General features: G+C 33.6%; 1 protein-coding gene across 1 annotated transcript in view; it reads right to left on the reverse strand.

Annotated features, from left to right (window-relative positions):
• LOC128186321 (phosphatidylinositol phosphatase PTPRQ-like) overlaps window positions 1-21,540 on the reverse strand; it is a 101,468-nt gene that overhangs the window by 50,695 nt on the left and 29,233 nt on the right. Inside the window, exons 6-10 of the mRNA XM_052856120.1 lie at window positions 18,322-18,618; window positions 13,351-13,476; window positions 12,526-12,822; window positions 7,735-8,022; window positions 1,546-1,734 (exon numbers count right to left, since the gene is read on the reverse strand). Of these exons, the coding sequence (XP_052712080.1) occupies window positions 1,546-1,734; window positions 7,735-8,022; window positions 12,526-12,822; window positions 13,351-13,476; window positions 18,322-18,618 (1,197 nt within the window). The remainder of the gene's footprint in view (window positions 1-1,545; window positions 1,735-7,734; window positions 8,023-12,525; window positions 12,823-13,350; window positions 13,477-18,321; window positions 18,619-21,540) is intronic.

Raw genomic sequence — 21,540 nt, forward strand, 5'->3', positions numbered from 1 at the left:
TACTTATTTTTATAATCCAAGTGAGCACCAAGAGCCTAACACAATTTGAGTGGTACAAAAATCTTCAACCTGCCGAAGTATCTAGAGATTAAAGATCACTATTTGTATTTGAATTTACTTCTGCGAATCGTTTATATTGTTAGGTAATCAACCATGGAAGTTTGCAATAAATTTAGTACTATTATCTATATAAACATATGACTTGTTCTAAAAAAAACTAACCCTACTCCAGCATCTGACAACAAGGCTCTGATTCAGCATCCACACCTGTCAAGTGCATCAGAATCACAAGATGCATCATCTTTTCAAATTTGATAAAGATTAAACAATAATAATTATGATTTGTCTATCAGTCGACACCTACTCTAAAAACTATAACCAGTTTAAAAACCTATGGCTCAGATTCAGCATTCAAGCCTGTCAAGTCCTTAAATACATGTATCATAAGATACATCATTTATGCAAGTTTGGTGAAGTTAGGACTAGTAATAATGTAATCATCAGAGGGCACCTGCTCCAAAACCTTTAACCAGCTTAAAAAAACTTTACCTCATTCAGCATCCAAAACTCAGAATTCAAATCTGTCAAATGTCAAGTGTATTTGTATCATAAGACGAACCATCAATGCAAATTTGGTGAAGTTAGGACGAGTAGTAACTTAATAGAAATGGCTATCAAAGGGCACCTGGTCCAAAAACTTCAACCTGCTCCAAAAACCATTAACATCCTCCAGCACCTGAAACTCATGGCCCATATTCAGCATCTAAGTCTTTCAAGTCCATCAGTAGGTCCAGATGCATCAACAATGCAAGTTTGGTGAAGATAGGCCAAGTTATATATTAGATACAGCCTGCATCAAACCCTTAACAAGGTCCATACACCGACGCTGACGCCAGGGGTATAGCATAAGCTCCCCCAAACTATGTCTTGGTGAGCTAAAATCTAGGAAAAATGCTGTCAATGTGACAGAAAATTAGGTTCTCCTTTGTGTGAACAGAAACCAAACTCCATTTGGTCAACATTGAATTGATAAACACTACCTTTCCCGAGAATGGGGTACTCTATATGCAATATTTAAAAGATACAGCTGGTATTTTTGGCATAAATTATCAAAAATCAAAATCCCAGTAATAAGCACATCTCTTATAGATGTATAATTGATCTGCCATACAAAAAACTTCCAATAATGAAAACTGTAGGAGCAGTTGTACGTGCAAAACGGGTACCTCTTTTAACAGCCACTTGCCAAATATTTCACTTTCAATAACCATATTTTTCCTATAGAAAACCCGGTTTAAAATTAGAGATTTACATTATACTTTAATAAATTTTCTTTAGATAAAACTTATATTCAAAACCATACATACAAACTAGCATATGAACATCTATTTACATTAATTCTATGTTAAATGTATAAAAAATGAGTGATTATATGTACATGTATTAAAAAATCATACGTAAAAGTCTTAACTAAATACAATTAATACAGTTAGATGTAATAGTGTGCATATAAATATTAGATACAAATGATATCTAACATCAAACCTGGATATAATCCTTCAATTTTTTTCATTGTTTGATCTGACGATGTAGGGATTGTTCTTGGTTCTTCTTTTATGTTTATTAGGTACTGATCAATTCTTCCGTTTGGGTTGGTTGGAGCTTTCCAAGATATTTCTAGAGAGACATCTAATGGACTTTCTGGACAACGAACATCAGTTGGTGGGCCAGGTTCTGTTTAAATTAGATAAACCTGGTGAACAAATTGCTATTGTACTTTTTTAAAAGAATTCTTAAGAAACACAACTTGCTAAAATTATCTTCTTTCTCTTAGCAAATTATTTGCCACTTTTACTGAAAAATGTTTAAGACTTATATCACACTTATATCCATAAAATCTTACACTTGTTAACCTGCAATGATAAAAAAAATGTAATAACTAGGCTTCCAGCAATAGTTTGTACATAAGTTAGTGAAACTGTAGTAAGAAGTTGTCAATACAGCTATATGTAATTGTATATAGCGATGTATTCATAGAAAAAAATGTTTCCATGCAATCCTGTACAGTTACCCTTTCTTAAGTCTTAGTCACAGCTGGTCGTAAGTGCTTCTTCAGGTGGTCTATGGGCAGATTTTAATGAAAATCTGGTAAGACACACAAGTGCATCTTATGACTTTGGAAGGATGCAGGCTTCTTGCAAGCACACACGGTGGCTGTTGGACATGCACAACAATCACCGGGTTTCCTTGCGAGATCTGAAGACGTATGCTGGACTTGTGCTACACTCAAGAAACCCGTAAGATAACCATACGATTTGACTTGCAAGAATGACGTAATGAGATCTCACTTATCCCTTGCATTACATGTACATTGACTGCAAGTCTCTTGTTCACAGCATCAACATATATCTACATCTACCAAGTATTGTTCCCTCTATTTAATATGGAATCTTATTGTTAATTCATAGCTCAAAAGAAACAGCCAGACTGAAATCTACGCGTCCCATTTATCGATAGGTTGAAACATACAGAGGTGGAAACTCACAAGAAACTGACAGGACTGAAATTGACACGCTCTATTTATCGATTTGGAAAACGTATAGCGACTTTAGAAAAATCATGGACTGCACGAATCAATCATGATGATGTCACACTCAAAGTATCACAGGAGACAATCTGGATGTTTCTTTTAGCTAACCTACATATGTACATCAACAGTAATTTAGTGAATTTTACTTACTTTTTATAATCAGTTTATTAATTAGTTAAAAAAAGGTGTTAATATAAAGTTGTTACCTTCATATCCCGAATGAATCACCAAAGAAAGCATTTTAATGTTTTAATATATTCAAAGCACAGTAAATGATCGTCATACTTATGTCATGCGTACACAAATTGCTCGTGGTGTATGCGAATTGCCCATAACCAAGGTTTTTATTTAAGAAATTATACAAAAAAAGATTCCATTAATAGTAACCCCTTCTAAAAACCAAAATTAAACAAATACCTTCTTTTTAATATAAAGATGGAAGGCAAAGAAGAAAAGCAGGACAAGAAGGAACTGAATATTAAAGTAGATTGTATAGAAAAGGCAAAAGAATTCCCGATCACTTTGACGTGCAAGCGTGCTAGGATGGAATCATATAAATTTTGGGAGTATGGAGAAGAAAAATTATATTTATGCCCAGAACAATAATTCCAACACATCCTATGACGAAAGTTGTTGTTTTCGTGAGGATAATTTTTGTTTGTAAACAAAGAGTACTTCCATTTTGAAAATATTGATTATGACATCTTATATGATCATTAACACTTAATAAAATTGTTTTCTTATTATATCAAAATCAGAATACAAGAAAAGAATTTGTAGACTTTGATTGTTCAAATAAATGAAGTGTAAATGGTGTCACCCTTTTAATAATAACATTTGTAAATGTAAAGTCATTCAATGTGGCTTTTTACTTTCAATTGAAAATTTCATCAAAGCTTTTTCGAAAATATTATTATGTTCAACAAATAGTTAATAAAATTGTAATTATTTAAAAATATAAAATTGGCCAAGAAAATTTTTGGTTGATAATAAATCCGCTGAAATGAGTTTTTTGCGCAAATTTCTTCTAGATTTCAGAAAAGATTTCAATATTTTATGGTTTTAAATTTGAAATAAAAATACGATTTCAAAACATTCTTCAATTGTGTCGTCAAGTTTACCTAGTCTAATCACCAAAGCAGCAATTATAAAAAAAGAGTCCTCTTTTTTCCTGAGATCTTTTGACGTTTCAATATTTACACAATGTACTTGCTTACAGCAGATATACATCACTACATGACCAAAGACAATAATGTTCTTTATTTAATGTGAAAACTAATAATTCTCTGTGCAGCTGCCGTGGGGCATAGAAAAGCGTTGGTATGATTGACTTTTTGGTGACCTACGACACAAATGTTATTACTGCCTTTCTCAAGGCCAATGTCTGGTTCAAGCTAATTGTAAGACGGAAATACAGTGTGTACAGGCATTGCACCTTGCTAGCAAACGTCTGTTTTTTCTCACGTTGCACTATCAATCACTTCAACAGGATATTAAACACTACCATTAGCCACGGTAAGCCACATCTAGCAAAACTCGTAGCACACAGGACTATTATGGTATGGCCAGTTGTGACTGAGATTTTCATTAGCCAGTGTGTGTAACTGCAAAACTGTTATTAACTTAATTTAACGAGGCCGGGTCTAATTTGTTCTGCCATAGATTTTTAAATGATTTTTTTTACATGAAATTCTACTGATATCATTATTATTTTAAGATAAAAAAAAATAAGACATTTACCCGACGTTTGTTAAAGGGGTTATCTCAAAGTTTTTAAATTTTTATCATAGGGCCCTAAGGGATTTTGCTTGAAATGTATCAATTTTGCACGTTTTTTTTTTTTTTTTGTTTTTTTTTTACATTTTTTTAACTTCTGCCCCAGGGATTTCTTTTTCTGTTCTACGTATTAAAGTTATTGCTAAAAGGCATCAAATGACCAAATAAATCAAAGTACTCAGAGTACTGAAAGACGGGGTCTTGAACGTTTGAATTTGTAATTATACTTGATTTCCTCGAATATGCTTCCAAAAATTATGAGTTTGAACTAGTTACTTCAATCTATGTTAATTTGGCTTTTTTGCAATTGTCTGATACTTTGTACGTTGCCTAATTTTTACTCAATCCCGGCCTTTAAAATTGTAGAAAAATTGACACAACGGTATTCTATGTAAAATATGACCCCAAGGAATTTTTTTTTTAATTACTACTAACCGGGAAAATCAAAACAGCTATATCAATGAAGATAATTTAAATTATTAGATTTATTCAATTTTGTGATCCAAGAGAATATCCACTAGTCGGACGGTATCCGTTATACGAGGTTATGAAAACCTCGAAAACAAACAAAGTTCATATTTGTATACTGATAACAAACACAGGCACCTGACGTTAGAAATATTTCTCTTTACAATAAGATTCCAAGTACTATAACAATAAAAAGGTTTGTCACGGTCGCCATTTTGATTTTTTAGACCGACTTATCTGACACGATTTTCTTGCAGCGATTCATGCAAAACTAATAGGTAATCAAAGTACTGAAGTACTGACGGGAGTTGATTTTATCGATTGTTATTTATTTTAAAATCAACGATATGTTATTTTGCATGGCAAGTAAATTCCTATAAGTATTTGAATAACGCACATTTTTATAAAATGAATCCTACAGGAATTTCGTGAAAATCCAATATCAATCATGTTGTGTAATATTCAAAGAATTATTCCATCAAACTACGTATTAGTAATCGAAATAGTTATGAGAAATTGTATGGATCCAAGCAAAATTGAACTCTACTCTCGTTCAACCAGACTCTCAGCTGTATCCGTTAATCTCCGACAAGCAAGAGAGACTCTATGCTTGTCGGAGATCTACGGAGAAAGCCGAGCGTCCGGGACCATATTTAACTCTGGCGTAGGAATACATAAAGTTTACGACTTCAAAAAATATCTAAATTGTTCGTACCATTTAAAATCTGACTATTTACAAGGTATCTATAAATGAGTTTCCTTGAAGAACAATGCTTAAGAGCTCATTACATCGGATTTATTGATTAGAACTAAATGTTGTCAGCGGTGTTGATTTGTGCTTAGGTCCAAACACTGTTTCACTTTCGGTTTGCCTGAGTAACTGCATAGGAGAGTTGCTTAAAATCAACTCCCAAAAATAAATCCGTTCGCCACTTACTACTTTTTTGTGTAAACTCGAACATCACCTACACGAATTAAGATACAACCGTTCATTAAAAATCATTCTTTGAAAATCAGAGACATAAAAAAAGGAGATTGGCAACTCCGCAATTAGCGTGTAAATGTTACGGGACTAACATTACTTTGAGTACTACAAGTGCAACAGGAATCTTGTATAAGTCATTAAATTTGAACCTGATATTGAACATGACCCTGTCAATATGTTTAAGCAAGTTTTTATTGATGAAACATCTACAAAAACTCTTTATTTAGCTTTTAAATTACTTTTTTTAAACTATTCACAAAGTAATGGTATTGGTAATGCATTACTTTACTCATGTAATACATTACTTTAAGAAAAGGAAGCAATAATAATGGTAATTTAATGCCCTTATTCATGAAAAATGGTAATGTAATACATTACTTTACACTGTAATTCACCCAAAGCCTGATTCCAACTAAACCGGACAACATGAACATTAACATTTAACTTGGTTCTTCAATCGATAAGATTGTATATTTTATTTGATGTATTGGTCACCCAAAATGTATAATCTACATGTATATAGATTTTGCTTACAGTCCATTGTTCAAAATTTAAATCCAGTTTAATTAATTAGTCAACGAACGAGAAGGCAAATTCAGACCTGTTTTTATTTTCTATTTACAACATTCCTTCAGAGATGAACAGCAGTCATACCGCAAGTAGACTGGAAGCCAATGAAACACCTATTTAATATGTAAGACATCTGTGTATAATCCGTCCTGATTTTAACTTCGGCTTGCGCATGAAGTTCGGTAGTATTTATGTGAAAGATTGTCAAAATAAAACTCACGACTTTTCAAAAATGGCACATTGCGTTGGGAACTTTACTTTCGATTCAACATTCAACCTCTTCTATTGATTAATAAGCTTGTACACCAGCTGAATCGTCAACGGAGTTGTGCATTCAGTTACGTAACGCATTCCATATGTGAACCCGAGCAAGAATATTTTGATCAATAAAACTATTTGTTTATTTTCTAAATAAAATTTGGTTTATACACAGAAGACTTAAAAGATTTAATGTTTGTTTTTAAAATATATATTTACTAAAATGCATGAAAACTTTCTGAACTATTTTCTTACGCGAAGACTCAATGTATGTGTTCTACGCCTTCCGGTTTGAGAATTCGGCTGACAGTAAATTAATAGACGGGGTCACGTGACCCCGTCTAAAAAACCCTTTTACTTCCTGGTTTGTTCCAGGGGTTTTATCAAAGTTGTTTTTTGCATGCCAAATTTCCCAGATTTGTCAGATAATGACTATTTTTATTTTACAAAGGCGGAAATGGTGATCATTATAGTATTATTAAAACATTCAAACATATTAAAGTAATAAATAAATATATAACATCACATATTTAGGGTCATTAATATAAAATACATGGTTACTGTCTTGAAATATATGAATCAAGCTATATTTAGGCGGGTCAAGAAAACGTGACAAAGGGCTAGGCTTGCTGAACCCTCTTCACGTTTTCGACCCGAGCCCAAATATAGCTTATACTTAGAGCAATTTATGTTTATTCTACAATATAATATAAATTTTACGCACCAAACGAACTATTTTCAACAAATTTCACTGAATATCTGTAGTTGAAACTATCACGCCATTGCGTCAACCAAGCAAAAAGATGACGTCACAATACAAATGAAACGCTGCGCGAAACCGTGCGTACTCGATCTGTATTCGGCCTAGTTAAATACATTATAACAGACTAATACAGTCATGCTTTAACTACCAGTACTGTAAATGACTTGTCTATTTGATATTGCGCTGGCTCCATAACTACCATAATACATGTACAACTTGAAAGCGTATGATTTTATTACTGGTGAAAGAATTTTCTATCAATGAAAAGATAGTAAAATTTCTGAATTATTTAAAATCATATTCATAAACACATCATTTTCTTACTTGTTGGAGTAATCCTTATTGTATCATTGAGCACTGAGCTCTCTTGGACATCATCTGTTGTACCACTAACTGTTACTATTTTGACAGTGTAATTCATTCCAGGGGTTAAGTCTTTGGCTATAAAGTGAATTTCTGGTTTATAACTTGATGTTTGTTGTGTGGTGCCATCAACTGATACTCTGTACTTTGTCACAAAAGTGTTGTTGGCTGGAGCAGTCCATTTTATTATGAGGTTGTCATAAGCAAAGTTACTTGAACCTCTTAGAATAGGACCAGGGGGCAATGGAACTGAAAAAGATCAATATAACTTGCAGTAGCAAATGTTTTTATTGTTAAAATCACTGTTCTCTTAGTTGTGTTTATATCAAACAAAACAATTAATTAAACACATAATATTGTTAAATAGTTTAAAAATTACATGTCAAACCCTCCTTCTGAACCACATGTTCTGAAATTGGTGTTCTTTAAAACATCATATTTCCATAATGTTTGTTTAAATCATGCATCATCATGAAATATAAACATAGATAATCACAGATTAAAAGCTCACCAAAACGAGCCATCACCTTTTGGGCGCATCACCTATATGAAACCACTTTTTTCATATTATATGAAAATCATTGTAAATGATCTTGGATACCCATGGATACTGTTTTGACACAATATCGTGTATCATATGTTAAAGAATTGTATAATTATCATAAGTTCATTCCATATGGTATTATATAAGAGACAATGTTTATCAATACAATAATATAAAATATTATATTGTTTCCTATAATACTTCCAATATATATTATATAATACAATATAATACTGTAATAAATAATGATGCAATGTGATATTGTAACATATGATGTGATATTGAATCATGATATACATTATTGTATTTGATCACATTATACAATATCATATAATTACAATATATGATACAATATAAAATCACATGATACAATTTCATATCACATAATATATCACATTATTGTAACGTATGATATTATATTGTATATTATTATGCCTCCTGTCAGTTTCTCGCTATATATTCACTATTCATCTATTTTCGCATAGTATAAAAAGAATTTATATAGCGTAGGCATAATTTGCCTAAATAGAGCACGGCATGTGTTTTGAGAGAAAATATTTTAGAGCGGCGAGCGGGTTATCGAACTCACGACCCTTGGGTTAGCAGTCAAACGTTTTACTAATTACGCCACAGTAGACTCTAATAATAATGTAAGGTTTTAAGATGTATAATACATCGTAACCAACATTTGACATAAAACAATAAATAAATAAATAAAATTTTAAAATTGTGTAAATGTTGACATGAATACTAAAATAAGAGTTTTTAATAATATCTTAGACTTATCGATTAAACAATTGTGATTAATCGATACCGCGGTGTCATTAAAGCGCTTTTTATTATGGTGCTTAATTAAAAATCACAAGAAAGAAGATGATTATCGTCTGCTAAATAACATTTTGAATGATTTCTTGCAAGAACGTGCAGTAAACACCGATATTCTTTCATACTCGAAATAATATCTATCGAGAGTTCTGGAGGATTTCAACAATAACGTAAGAATGAAAAATGGAGAACTTTATAAGAACAATTCCTTATTGAATATTCGTCAAGGTATATGCAGATACTTAAAGGAGAAGGGTTGAAACATTCATATTATTACCGATCCTCATATTGCAAAAGCAAATAGCTGCTTTTCTTCATTACCTAGAAAGACGCGAGCAGAAGGAAAAGGCGCTGTTGTCCATCACCCAATACCCCACAAGGTATTCTCAATAAAGTTGTTTTTGAAATAATGTTCTATTTCTGTAGAAGGTGACAAGAAAATTTGCACAACCTTCGCGTGCAGGACTTTGAAATTATCAATTCCAATGGACAAAAATACGTTCAAAAAGTCACTTCAGAGTCAAAAAATCATCAAGGTATTACAAACAAAATTGGAGGTACAGGGGAAAAATGTACACCACAGATTCTGAATTATGTCCAGTTCAGTCTTATGAAAAATATTTGTCTAAAAGACACGCTGGTACGGACAGACTTTTTCTGCACTCCAAAAACATCTTTTCAGGTGACGAGGCAGTATGGTACCGGAACGAACCCCTGGGGATTAATACCATGAAAACAATTATGAATCCTCGTTATCCAGCTACTGCTATGACACATCAGGTACAGTAGATCTATTAACTAGTTGGGAAATTAATACATCGAGCCATTTGGGCTTATATATACTGTGTTGATGCATTGTTATGTCATGTTCCACTATTTTGTAGATAATCAAAAGAAGGAAACGTTGAATGCTCTAAGTGTATGTACAGGACAGGCCGGGCCTGTGGACGCTCCAGTCAATGCTGTATCAGGTGTGTAATCTATATGAATAATATTGACTCATATCAAACAAAATACTTAACGTCTAGTATTCAAGTATTAATCTCAATATCTAAATTATTTCAGAGTCTATAGGCAGTCATAATTCCAATGATATCATGACGGATAACGAGCTAGTAAACTGTACATTGACACTAGAGGCAACACATGGAGTAGGAGTGGCTCAATCCTATTCTGGAGGTCGACAACTAAAATTCCTATTCTCTGGATGCAATGTCACTATCAACAATCACTATCAATAAACGTTATTGAAATTAACCGATATATATTCCAACGTATACACGTTAGATATACTGTTATTGTTGCCAGAATAAATGTTCAATTAAATGTTTTTAAATAGTCAACACATTTTTTTTTTGAGGTTGTTAAAAGTTCCAACACAACAGTTAAATGAGCTACTCAGCTTGAGACATCAATAGATATTCAACTGTCAGCATTATAATAACAATAGTGTTGTGTTTAGTTTGTACTATGCCTAAATAGTAGTCAGGGTTTGATACAAAGTGCACTCGCTTCCGGCAGGTGTACTATGTATCAAACCCTGACTACTATTTAGGCATAGTACAAACTAAACACAACACTATTATATGAATATAGTATGATATTGTATTGTATGGTATTGTATCATATTTGATACATAAAATGATATTATATCATGATACAATAGCATATGATACAATATAATATATTATAATATAATATAATACAATTTCATATGATTTCATTATATATTATATAAACCAATATCATATTATTCAATATTATATCATATAATACGATAAAGTTTATTATAAAATATTGTTTCAAATGATTAAATTTTATATATTGCAAAATCATATGAAACAGTAGCATGTAATAAAATAATGTATAATACAGTATCATATTATACAATATTGTATAATAAAATACAATATTATACATAACAATATCATGATACAATATCATATATTCTACTACAGTTATTGCTGAGATCAAAGAGATGCCGCGGACATTTTTTTTCTAATATACCACGAACGTCATCAGTAAATTATCAGATCAGAAATACCTATTTGTCTTGCACTGACCATGAAAGTACAACTTCAAAACGTTAAAAGTTTTAAAACTATGTCAATTTCACGTGTTAGTTCCAATAAAAACGATGTGTATTACCTCAAATGTTTATTTTGAAGAGGTCAATGCAGCTGTTCCTAGGACCTCCCTAGCACATTTTCACTGCGTGTTTTTACATAAAATATATAACGTGTAGTAGTAATAATCATATTAAATTGCCCTTAAAATATTAGGAACATGATTCAAAGATATTTTATAAATAAGTAAAGAGTATTAAAGAAAAATTCTGTCGTCTGCATGTGATTCACTTAATCGATACACATGTACACATTAATTACAAAACCTTTGGGGTTACACGGAACAGCCGTCAGAATGACCTATATCGTCTTTCTATAGGAGAAACGATCTGTAAAAATACTGGGCTGTTAGTAAAATAGAAATAAAGTTCTTATTATCGGTCTCGAAATGTTGTTTGAAATAAAAAAGCCTCGCCTAACGCATCAGCTTTTATATTTCAAAACAAAATATTTCAAAACAACATTTCTCGATCGATCACGGAGGTTATTCTGCAACATTCACGAAAACTCGTACTTTATTTCTCAAATAATGTACAAAAAATTGACACAATATCATCATATCGTATCATATAACTTTTTACAATTTATGATAAAATATTGTATCAAATAAAACTATTCTGTATCATACCATACAATACTATATCAAATGAATCATGTTATATCATTTCACAACAAACACATCTATCAAGCAGGTTTGAGTGAGGTAGGGGATTTCTTTAGCATTCTTGATAAAGGAAATCAGGCTCTGCATCTGAAGCAACCTCAGCGATTCATTCATATTATAGTTAAATCAACTATGCAAGTTTGAAATAGTACTAATATCTATAAAAAATATGACCTGTTCCAAAAAACTAAACCCCTTCCAGCATCCGAAACCTATGGCTCAGATATAATAGTGATAACTCAGAAATAGTCATCAGCTGAGAGCACCTGTTAAAAAAACTTTAACCAGCTCCAAAAACCTTGACCTCCTCCAGCATCCGAAACCTATGGGTCAGATTCAGCTGCATTCAAGCCTGTCTGGTGCATCAGTATCATAAGACAGTGCAAGTTTGGTGAAGTTAGGACCAGTAATTATAAACTAAGACATATTCAAGTTTGGTGAAGATAGAACAAGTAATTAATTAGATACAGGACCTGCAACAAAAACTTTAACCAGGTCCGGACGCCGGGGGTATAGAATAAGCTCCCCTGACTTCGTCTCGTTAAACTAAAAATTGTTCTATACTAGTATTTTTCTTGTTTGTTTATGCATACCTAATCTGACTTTTTTGTCACTTGAGGCTACAACAAAGCTATCTGCAGGGTTTGTTAGAGTCACATGAGAGATCACAATCACTATGTAGAGTTGACCTGGTGTTAGATTACTGGAAGCTGTATACTGGTTTACTGTCCTGCTTAGTTGACCTGATGAGTCTTCCATAAAACCTTTAACTCTCCATTTTACTTCATAACCAAATATAAGCTCATAGTCAGTACTAGGGTTATTCCAGAATATAGAGAAATTGTTTGTCTCCCTGTTTAGAGCGATGACGGTTGAGGCTATCCCACTTACTGTTAATGTAAAATGTATATTAACATGAACCTTCATAGTTTACAAGATAATTGAATATAAAATATTGTTAAATTTCATCAATCATTTTTAACATATATAGAATAGTCTGTGTCAAGTTTGTGTTTGCCTTTGTTACCTGCATGCAAGTAAAATAGCTCAACTAACATAATAATATACCTAAGATGAACAAGGTTCACAGCAACTAATTTTCTCAACCAGTTAAGCCTTACAACTTTTTTATGTTAAGAACTATATGGTAAAAACAGGCACCCGGCGAGAAATCTTAGCGACTATGGGGCTCTCACAAACTTTGTGAAAATTTCTCGCACATGAATAGAAGTTGGTTTACAGTAATAGTTCCAAGAATTCTTTTACTTCATACAGAAATCTGCCAATGAATGAACATATATGTACTTCAGAGAAATTTAGAATCAATCTACTAAATTTAACACCGGTTGTAACGTAACAAGAAATTTAAAGAAGTAATGTTTAATTAAAATCATAGAAACATTATGTGTACCACTTACTTGGATAACACACTTGGTCCTTGTGGTAGTAGGTATTCATACAGAGACATTTACTGTTAGTACATGCCAGATATTTATCGGTATCACAAGGCTCTGAGTTTGAACAATCCTCATCAAACTGTCCATCTGCAACAACAAACACATACATTTTAAAATTGATGTCATTTCTGCTTGAGACCTGACTACTACTTATGTAGTGATGACAGTTGATAACAATATTGACTTCCTCTCTCCGAACTACTTAGCATTCGATTGCTAGAATTTTACCTATAAAAAAAAATCACTGTCACCTAGTCTTACCATCACTTAGTACTATATGTACTGGCATTCTATAAAATATTTGGCATGTACAACATTTAGGGAAAAAAAAGTTTTCAACAAGTTGGAACAGATTTGAATTAGCATCCCAAATGTTCCTATCCGTATACATATATGCATTGAATGAAAAAACCTGAATGTACTTGATTTAGCAAAAACTGCATCTGCGTAAAATGTTAAAAAGAATAGTTCAATACACAATTAAATGTAATGCTTTTACCATGTTTACTGTTTAATTGACATGGTCTTGAAAATGTTTATACCATGAATCAATAGTATTTTAAGGACTCGGAAGTTGAACTTTCAAACCAATTTAAAACAAGAGGCCCATGGACCACATCACTCACCTGAGTAACAGCAGCCTTAACTCTGATCAAATTAGCATAACGGAATCAAAATCAAAATATCTTGACGACTAGGTACAAAAGATCTTGTTCATTTTTTTTTTAAATCTGCCGATTTTTATCCACCTATTTTTATAGTAAATACCAAGCCCCTTTTGTTGTAGCTGAAAGAAGATTTTTCTGTATTCCTGTAAAGTTACCCCCCCCCCCCTCCACTTTTTGCCCCACTTTTCTCTAGGGAATCATGGTTTGATCAAACTTTAATCTGCAGAACCCATGTTTTTCCACAAGTTACTGTTGAAAACTTCCCCAGAATATTTTTAAAGATGTCTATATATATTCCTATGTAAAAATTCACACCCCCCCCCCATTGTGGCCCAGCCTTATGCCAGGGGACCATGATGTTAAGAAACTTGAATCTACACTATTTGAGGGTGCCTTCACAAAAGTTTGAGCTTTTCTGGCCTAAAAGTTTTAAGAAGATTTTTAAAATTTCTTCTACATGTATATATTCCTATGAAAAAAATCATCCCCGCCCATTGCAACCCCAACCTACCCCTGAGGACCATGATTTAAACAAACTTGAATCTAAACTATTTGAGGATGCTTCAACTCAACTTTGAGATTTCATGGCCTTAAAAGTTTTTAAGATTTTCTCTATATATTCATATGTAAAATTTCATTTGCCCCCCCCCCATTGTTGCCAAGCTCTACCCCCAGGGATCATGATTTGAACCAATTTAACTTTACACTGTCTGAGGATGCTTCCACACAAGTTAAAGCTTTTCTGGCCAAACAGTTTGTAAATATTTTCTCAATATATTCTTATGTAAAAATCCATCCCCCATTGTGGCTTCACCCTACCCCCCAGGGATCATGATTTGATCAAATTTAAATCTACACTGTCTGAAGATGCTTACACACAAGTTTAAGCTTCTCTGCCCAAACAGTTTTTGAAAAGATTTTTTAAGATTTTCTCAAAACATTCTTATGTAAAAATCTATCCCCCATTGTGGCCCAACCCTACCCCCGGGGACCATAATTTTACAAACTTAAATCTACACTACCTGAGGCAGCCTCCATACAAAATACGGCTTTCCTGGCCAAATAATGTTTGAGAAGACGATTTCTAAAGATTTTAAAAATCCATCCTACATATTGGCCCTATCCTCCCCCCTGGGAACCATGATTTTTAACAAACTTGAATCTACACTACCTGAGGATGCTTCCATAATAAAAACCCAGCTTTTCTAGTAGAACAGTTTTTGAAAAGAAGATTTCTAAGGATTTTCTCAATACATTCTTATGTTAAAATTCATCTCCCATTTTGGCCCCACCCTACCCTACCTAATCTACACTACCTGAGGATGCTTCCATACAAACAAGAGGCCCAGGGGCCACATTGTTCACCTGAGCAACAATTGCCTTAACTCTGATCAAATTAGCAGTACAGTATCAAAATATCTTGACAACTAAGTACAGTAGATCTTGCTAAAAAAAAATCAAAATCTGCCAATTTTTATCCACATCTTTTTTTTCGGTAAATACCAAGCCCCTTTTGTTGTTGTACCTGTAAGAAGATTTTTCTCTATTCCTATATACCCCCCCCCCCAATTTCGTGGCCCCACTTTTTTCTAGGGAATCATGGTTTCATCAAACTTAAATCTGCATAACCGGTGCTTTCAAACTAAGTACTGAGTTTTGGACCGAAAACTTTCCCAGAATATTTTTTCCCAGAAGATTTCTCCTATATATTCCTATGTAAAAATTCAAACAACCACCGCGGCCCCGCCCTACCGCTAGGGACTGTGATTTTGCAAACTTGATTTTACACTACCCGAGTTTAAACTTTCCTGGACAAATAGTCTTAAAAAAAAGATTTTTAAAGATTTTTTCTATATATTCCTATGTAAAAATTCATCCCCCATTGTGGCCTCACCCTACCCCTGGACTATTATTTGAACAAACTTAAATCTATACAATCTGGGAATGCTTCCACTCAAATTTATCCCCCATTGTGGCCTACCCCCAGGTACCATGATTTGAACAAACTTGAATCTACATTAACTGAGGATGGTTACACACCAATTTGAGCTTTCTTGGCCTAATAGTTTTTGAGAAGAAGATTTCTCTATATATTCCTATGTAAAAATCTATCCCCCCATTGTGGCCCCATCATACCCCTAGGGACCATGATTTGAATAAACTTGAATCTACACTATCTGAGGATGCTTCCATTTTAACTTGAGCTTTTTTGGCCTAATAGTTTTTTAGAAGACTTTTAATGATTTCCTCTATATATTCCTTTGTAAAACTTGATCCCCCTATTGTGGCCCCACCCTACCCACGGGGACAATGATTTGAACAAACTTGAATCTACACTACCTGAGAATGCTTCCTTTTTAATTTGAGCATTTCTGGGCAGATAGTTTTTGAGATGAAGATTTTTAAAGATTTCCTCTATATATTCCTATGTAAAACTAGATCCCCCTTTTGTGGCCCCAGCCTACCCCCAGGGATCATGATTTTAACAAACTTGAATCTACACTACATGAGGATGCTTTTCTGGCAAGATAGTTTTTGAGAAGAAGATTTTTAAAGATTTTCTCTATATATTCCTATGAAAAATCTATCCCCCCATTGTGGTCCCACCCTACCCCCGGGGACCATGATTTCAATTAACTTGAATCTACACTATTTGAGGATGATTCAATTTTTATTTGAGCTTTTCTGGCCTGATAGTTTTTGGAAAGAAGATTTTTAAAGATTTTCTCTATATATTTCTATATAAAACTTGATCGCCCAATTGTGGCCCCACCCTACCCCCGGGGACCATAATTTGAAGAAACTTAAATCTACACTACTTGAGGATGCTACCATTTTAATTTGAGCTTTTCTGGCCTGATAGTTTTTGAGAAGAAGATTTTTAAAGATTTTCTCTATATATTTCTATCGCCCAATTGTGGCCCCACCCTACCCCCGGGGACCATAATTTGAAGAAACTTAAATCTACACTACTTGAGGATGCTACCATTTTAATTTGAGCTTTTCTGGCCTGATAGTTTTTGAGAAGAAGATTTTTAAAGATTTTCTCTATATATTTCTATATAAAACTTGATCGCCCAATTGTGGCCCCACCCTACCCCCGGGGACCATAATTTGAAGAAACTTAAATCTACACTACTTGAGGATGCTACCATTTTAATTTGAGCTTTTCTGGCCTGATAGTTTTTGAGAAGAAGATTTTTAAAGATTTTCTCTATATATTCCTTTGTAAAACTTGATCCCCTTATTGTGGCCCCACCCTACCCCCGGGGACCATGATTTAAACAAACTTGAATCTACACTAGCTGAGGATGCCTCCACACAAGTTTAAGGTTTTTTTGGCAAATAGTTTTTGAGAAGAAGATTTTTGAAAAATACCAACACATTTTCAATAATCCTCAGTTATATCCCCTTTAAAGAGGGCGTGGCCCTTCATTTGAACAAAAATGAATCCCCTTCACCTAGTGATGCTTTGTGCCAAATTTGGTTGAAATCTGCCCAGTGGTTCTGGAGAAGAAGAGGAAAATGTGAAAAGTTTACAACGACAACGCCGCCAACGACAACGCCAACGCCGACGACAGACAACGGACAAATTTTGATCAGAAAAGCTCACTTGAGCTTTCAGCTTAGGTGAGCTAAAAACAGCTTTTTTGGTCAATAAGTTTTTGAGAAGAAGATTTCTAAAGATTTTTAAAGATATCTCAATACATTCTTATGTAAAAATCCATCCCCCATTGTGGCCCCAGCCTATCCCTGGGGACCATGATTTAAACAAATTTGAATCTACACTACCTGAGGCTGCTTCCATACAAAATACAGCTTTTCTGGCCCAATAGTTTTTGAGAAGAAGACTTTGAATAATAGCAACAAATTTTCAATGATTCTAAATTATCTCCCCTTTATAGAAGGATGGCCCTTTAATTGAACAAACTTGAATCCCCTTCACCTAGTGATGCTTTGTACCAAGTTTGGTTGAAATTTGCCCAGTGGTTCTAAAGAAGAAGATGAAAATGTGAAAAGTTTACAACGGCAATGCCAAAGACAACACCAATGCCGACACAACGACAACAGACAAATTTTGATTAGAAAAGCTTACTTGAGCTCCCAGCTTAGGTGAGCTTAAAATCAAATGACTTGTATTTATTGATTATAACAGTACAAATCTAGAATCCTTTAGATTTGATGGTTTAACTTGCTTACTGTTGTCAATAAAACTAAAGTTTTTTAAGTAATAGTATTAATGATAGCGAACAAAATTACCCACATTTGACAGTGACTGTAGCTGTATTAGCACTTTTAAAGACTCCTCTTGGGTTACTGGCTGTGCACTGATATTGATACAGAGCATCATTGTTGGTCAGGCTGTTTATTGTCAGAGCCTTGGTGTCAACAAATCCCCCAGTGAACTTCTGACCATCTATTGAAATGTCTTCTGGGTTGTTATTGATGTACTTCATCCACTGTATCTTGTTGACTTCAGGACCAGTCACAGTACAATCTATTGTGACACTTCCACCAAACCGACCAGTAACGTTTGCACCAGTACTAACTGTTAAATTACCTGAAATAGTATCAAAACAATTACTTTTTTTAGCCTTAAAAATATTTTAAGTCCAAAATTGAACTACTTAAAGAATAAATAATCATTTAACAACATATAAATGAAAAAAAAATGTTATTTATTTTCTGCAATTTAAAATGAGTAAAGAGCATGAGTCTCCATGTATTTATTGATAATTGATTTCCGTATGCAGGTGCTATAACTTATGTAGTTTACTTTACGTATGACCATCGCCTCCATATTTCGATACATAATACAATGCATATAAACAAAACAAGACATAGTATAAGTTGCTCTTTGCCACCAGCGTGACTATAATTGTTACATATCATTGTAACACATTGCGTAAAATTATATAAAATAATAGTACGTAATACTGCAATTGAAATTTAATTGAATTGCGTCACAATTCTGCATATGATCTTAATATGATGTAACTACATGTATAATTAATTTCTGAATAGTAATTAATAATATTATACAAATATGAATTTTATTAATTGGCTGTATTGAGAAACTGAAATCGAAAATTGGTTACGTAATATCGTCAGACAAATTCCTTGTGGTCTGAAAACGCTCGGTACATCTACAGTAAAATACATGCATGAAAAAAGAAAAGAAGAAGAAAAAAAGAAAATTAAAGAGAATAGTAAAACAAGAGGCCCATGGGCCACATCGCTCACATGAGGAACAATAGGTATGATAAAATCAGCTCAATGGAGTCATAATACAAACTATCTGGACAATGTACAATAATACATGTAGATCCTGTATAAATAAAATCTATTTTCCCCTGGATATTCTTATGTTTATAATCATTAGTCCCTTTTCTAACAGGATGATTTTATAGTCATATCATATGTTGATAATTGCAGTTCTCAAAAAGATCACTAACATTAGTTTATATATGGGATATAAACGTACATCAAACTCTGAACCTTCTCGTTAGGCCAAAGAATTGTCCTGGGGCCAAAGTCTTAACAATTATAAAGAATCATCTGGCTGATTAGTTTCTGAGAAGATTTTTAAAGATTTACCCTATATATTCCTTTGTTAAACTTTGCCCCCCCCCCCATTGTGGCCCCACCCTACCCCTGGGGATCATTATTTTCACAACTTTGAATCTACACTACCTGAGGATGCTTCACACAAGTTTCAGCTTTCCTGGCTGATTAGTTTCTGAGAAGAAGATTTTTAAAGATTTAATCTGTTTATTCCTATGTAAAACATCGACCTCCAATTGTGGCCCAAACCTACCCCCAGGGGTCATGATTTTCACAAATTTGAATCTACACTACCTGAGGATGCTTCCACACAAGTTTCAGTTTTCCTGGTTGGTTTCTGAGAAGAAGATTTTTAAAGATTTACTCTGTATAATCATAATTATGTTAAACTTCGACCCCCCATTGTGGCCCCAACTTACACCCAGGGGTTATTATTTTCACAACTGTGAATCTACACAACCTGAGGATGCTTCCACACAAGTTCCAGCTTTGCCGGCGGATTAGTTTCTGAGAAGAAGATTTTTAAAGATTTACAGTATATATTCCTATGTTAAACTTCGATCCCCATGCATCCACTCAAGTCTCAGCTTTCCTGGCTGATTAGTTTCTGAGAAGAAGATTTTTAAAGATTTACTGTATATATTCCTATGTAAAACTTTGATCCCCCATTGTGGCCCCACCCTACCCCCGGGGGTCATAATTTTCACAACTTTGAATCTACACTACCTTAGGATGCTTCCACACAAGTCTCAGCTTTCCTGGCCGATTAGATTCTGAGAAGAAGATTTTTAAAGATTTACTCTATATATTCATTTGTTAAACTTCGACCCCCCATAGTCAGGTGAGCTAAAAAGGTTAAGTTTACTATTCAATAAGATGGTTTCTGGAAGAACAGACTTTGTAAATTCTCGTAATAAATATTGACAAATTTTTAACTTTTTTAATCTTTAGCTTTTAAGATCTGTGTACAAACATAGAATTGTGAGCAAATCTCTGTATCTTGCTTATAATTCGAAGCTTAACACTCTAATATGGTTAGTAAATAGAAATTGTAAACAATTAAACACAAGAAACATGCACTACATGTATAACAAGTAAAGAACACAATTTATTTTTTCGAAATGAATCATATATATACATGTATATACCTACATATTTCCGTCAGCGATATCAAACTCTATTTAAACTGAATAACTCGAGAAAATGCCGAGCATCTCAACAAAACCTATTGCATTAATCTACCATTACGCAAAAGATAATGCCGAATTACCGATAGAATGAATTGTATTTCAGTACCCCTACATCAGATTGTGCTTAATTTGCGCAGGTAAACAGTTAACTGTTTGATTTACCGAAGTCTCTGTTTGATTTGATACGTAAAAATCACGAAATACAGACGATAGGTCCCAGGTTACAAAGCATAAATAATGAAAACGAAACGAAAATCAGAACAAGCTAACACCAACGTCATGTGTGAAAACTGTCAACGCATTGAAATATTTAGCCTTAATTTACTTCACAAAATCGACACCAATATATTTTGCATGTTTCAAAAATTTCCCTTCATACGCGAACGGTTGCATAGCAAGCAAATTCATCATAGTCAGATCGACCCTTTTTCGTATAATGTCATGGCTGCTTTAAACAAAGAACCTCGTTTTAGAAGTATGGAATACGAGTCTTGGTAAAATGGGTATGCAAACCCGGGCCGTGGCAAAATAAAAGCCGGGGCAGATCGGCAATCGTCAATTCCAAATACGCATTATTTTGCAGCAATATTTACTGCGAATACAAATATACTGGTCCATCAAATATCCCAAAATTTTAATGAGATTGGCAGATTAATACCTGCCAATCTTTTGTTTTGCTCAGGCAACGTCTTGCCTACCCATTTTACCGTATGCCGAGCCCGAAGCTA

This window comes from Crassostrea angulata, chromosome 5 (genome assembly GCF_025612915.1).
Source record: "Crassostrea angulata isolate pt1a10 chromosome 5, ASM2561291v2, whole genome shotgun sequence".
Taxonomy (NCBI): Eukaryota; Metazoa; Mollusca; class Bivalvia; order Ostreida; family Ostreidae; genus Magallana; species Magallana angulata.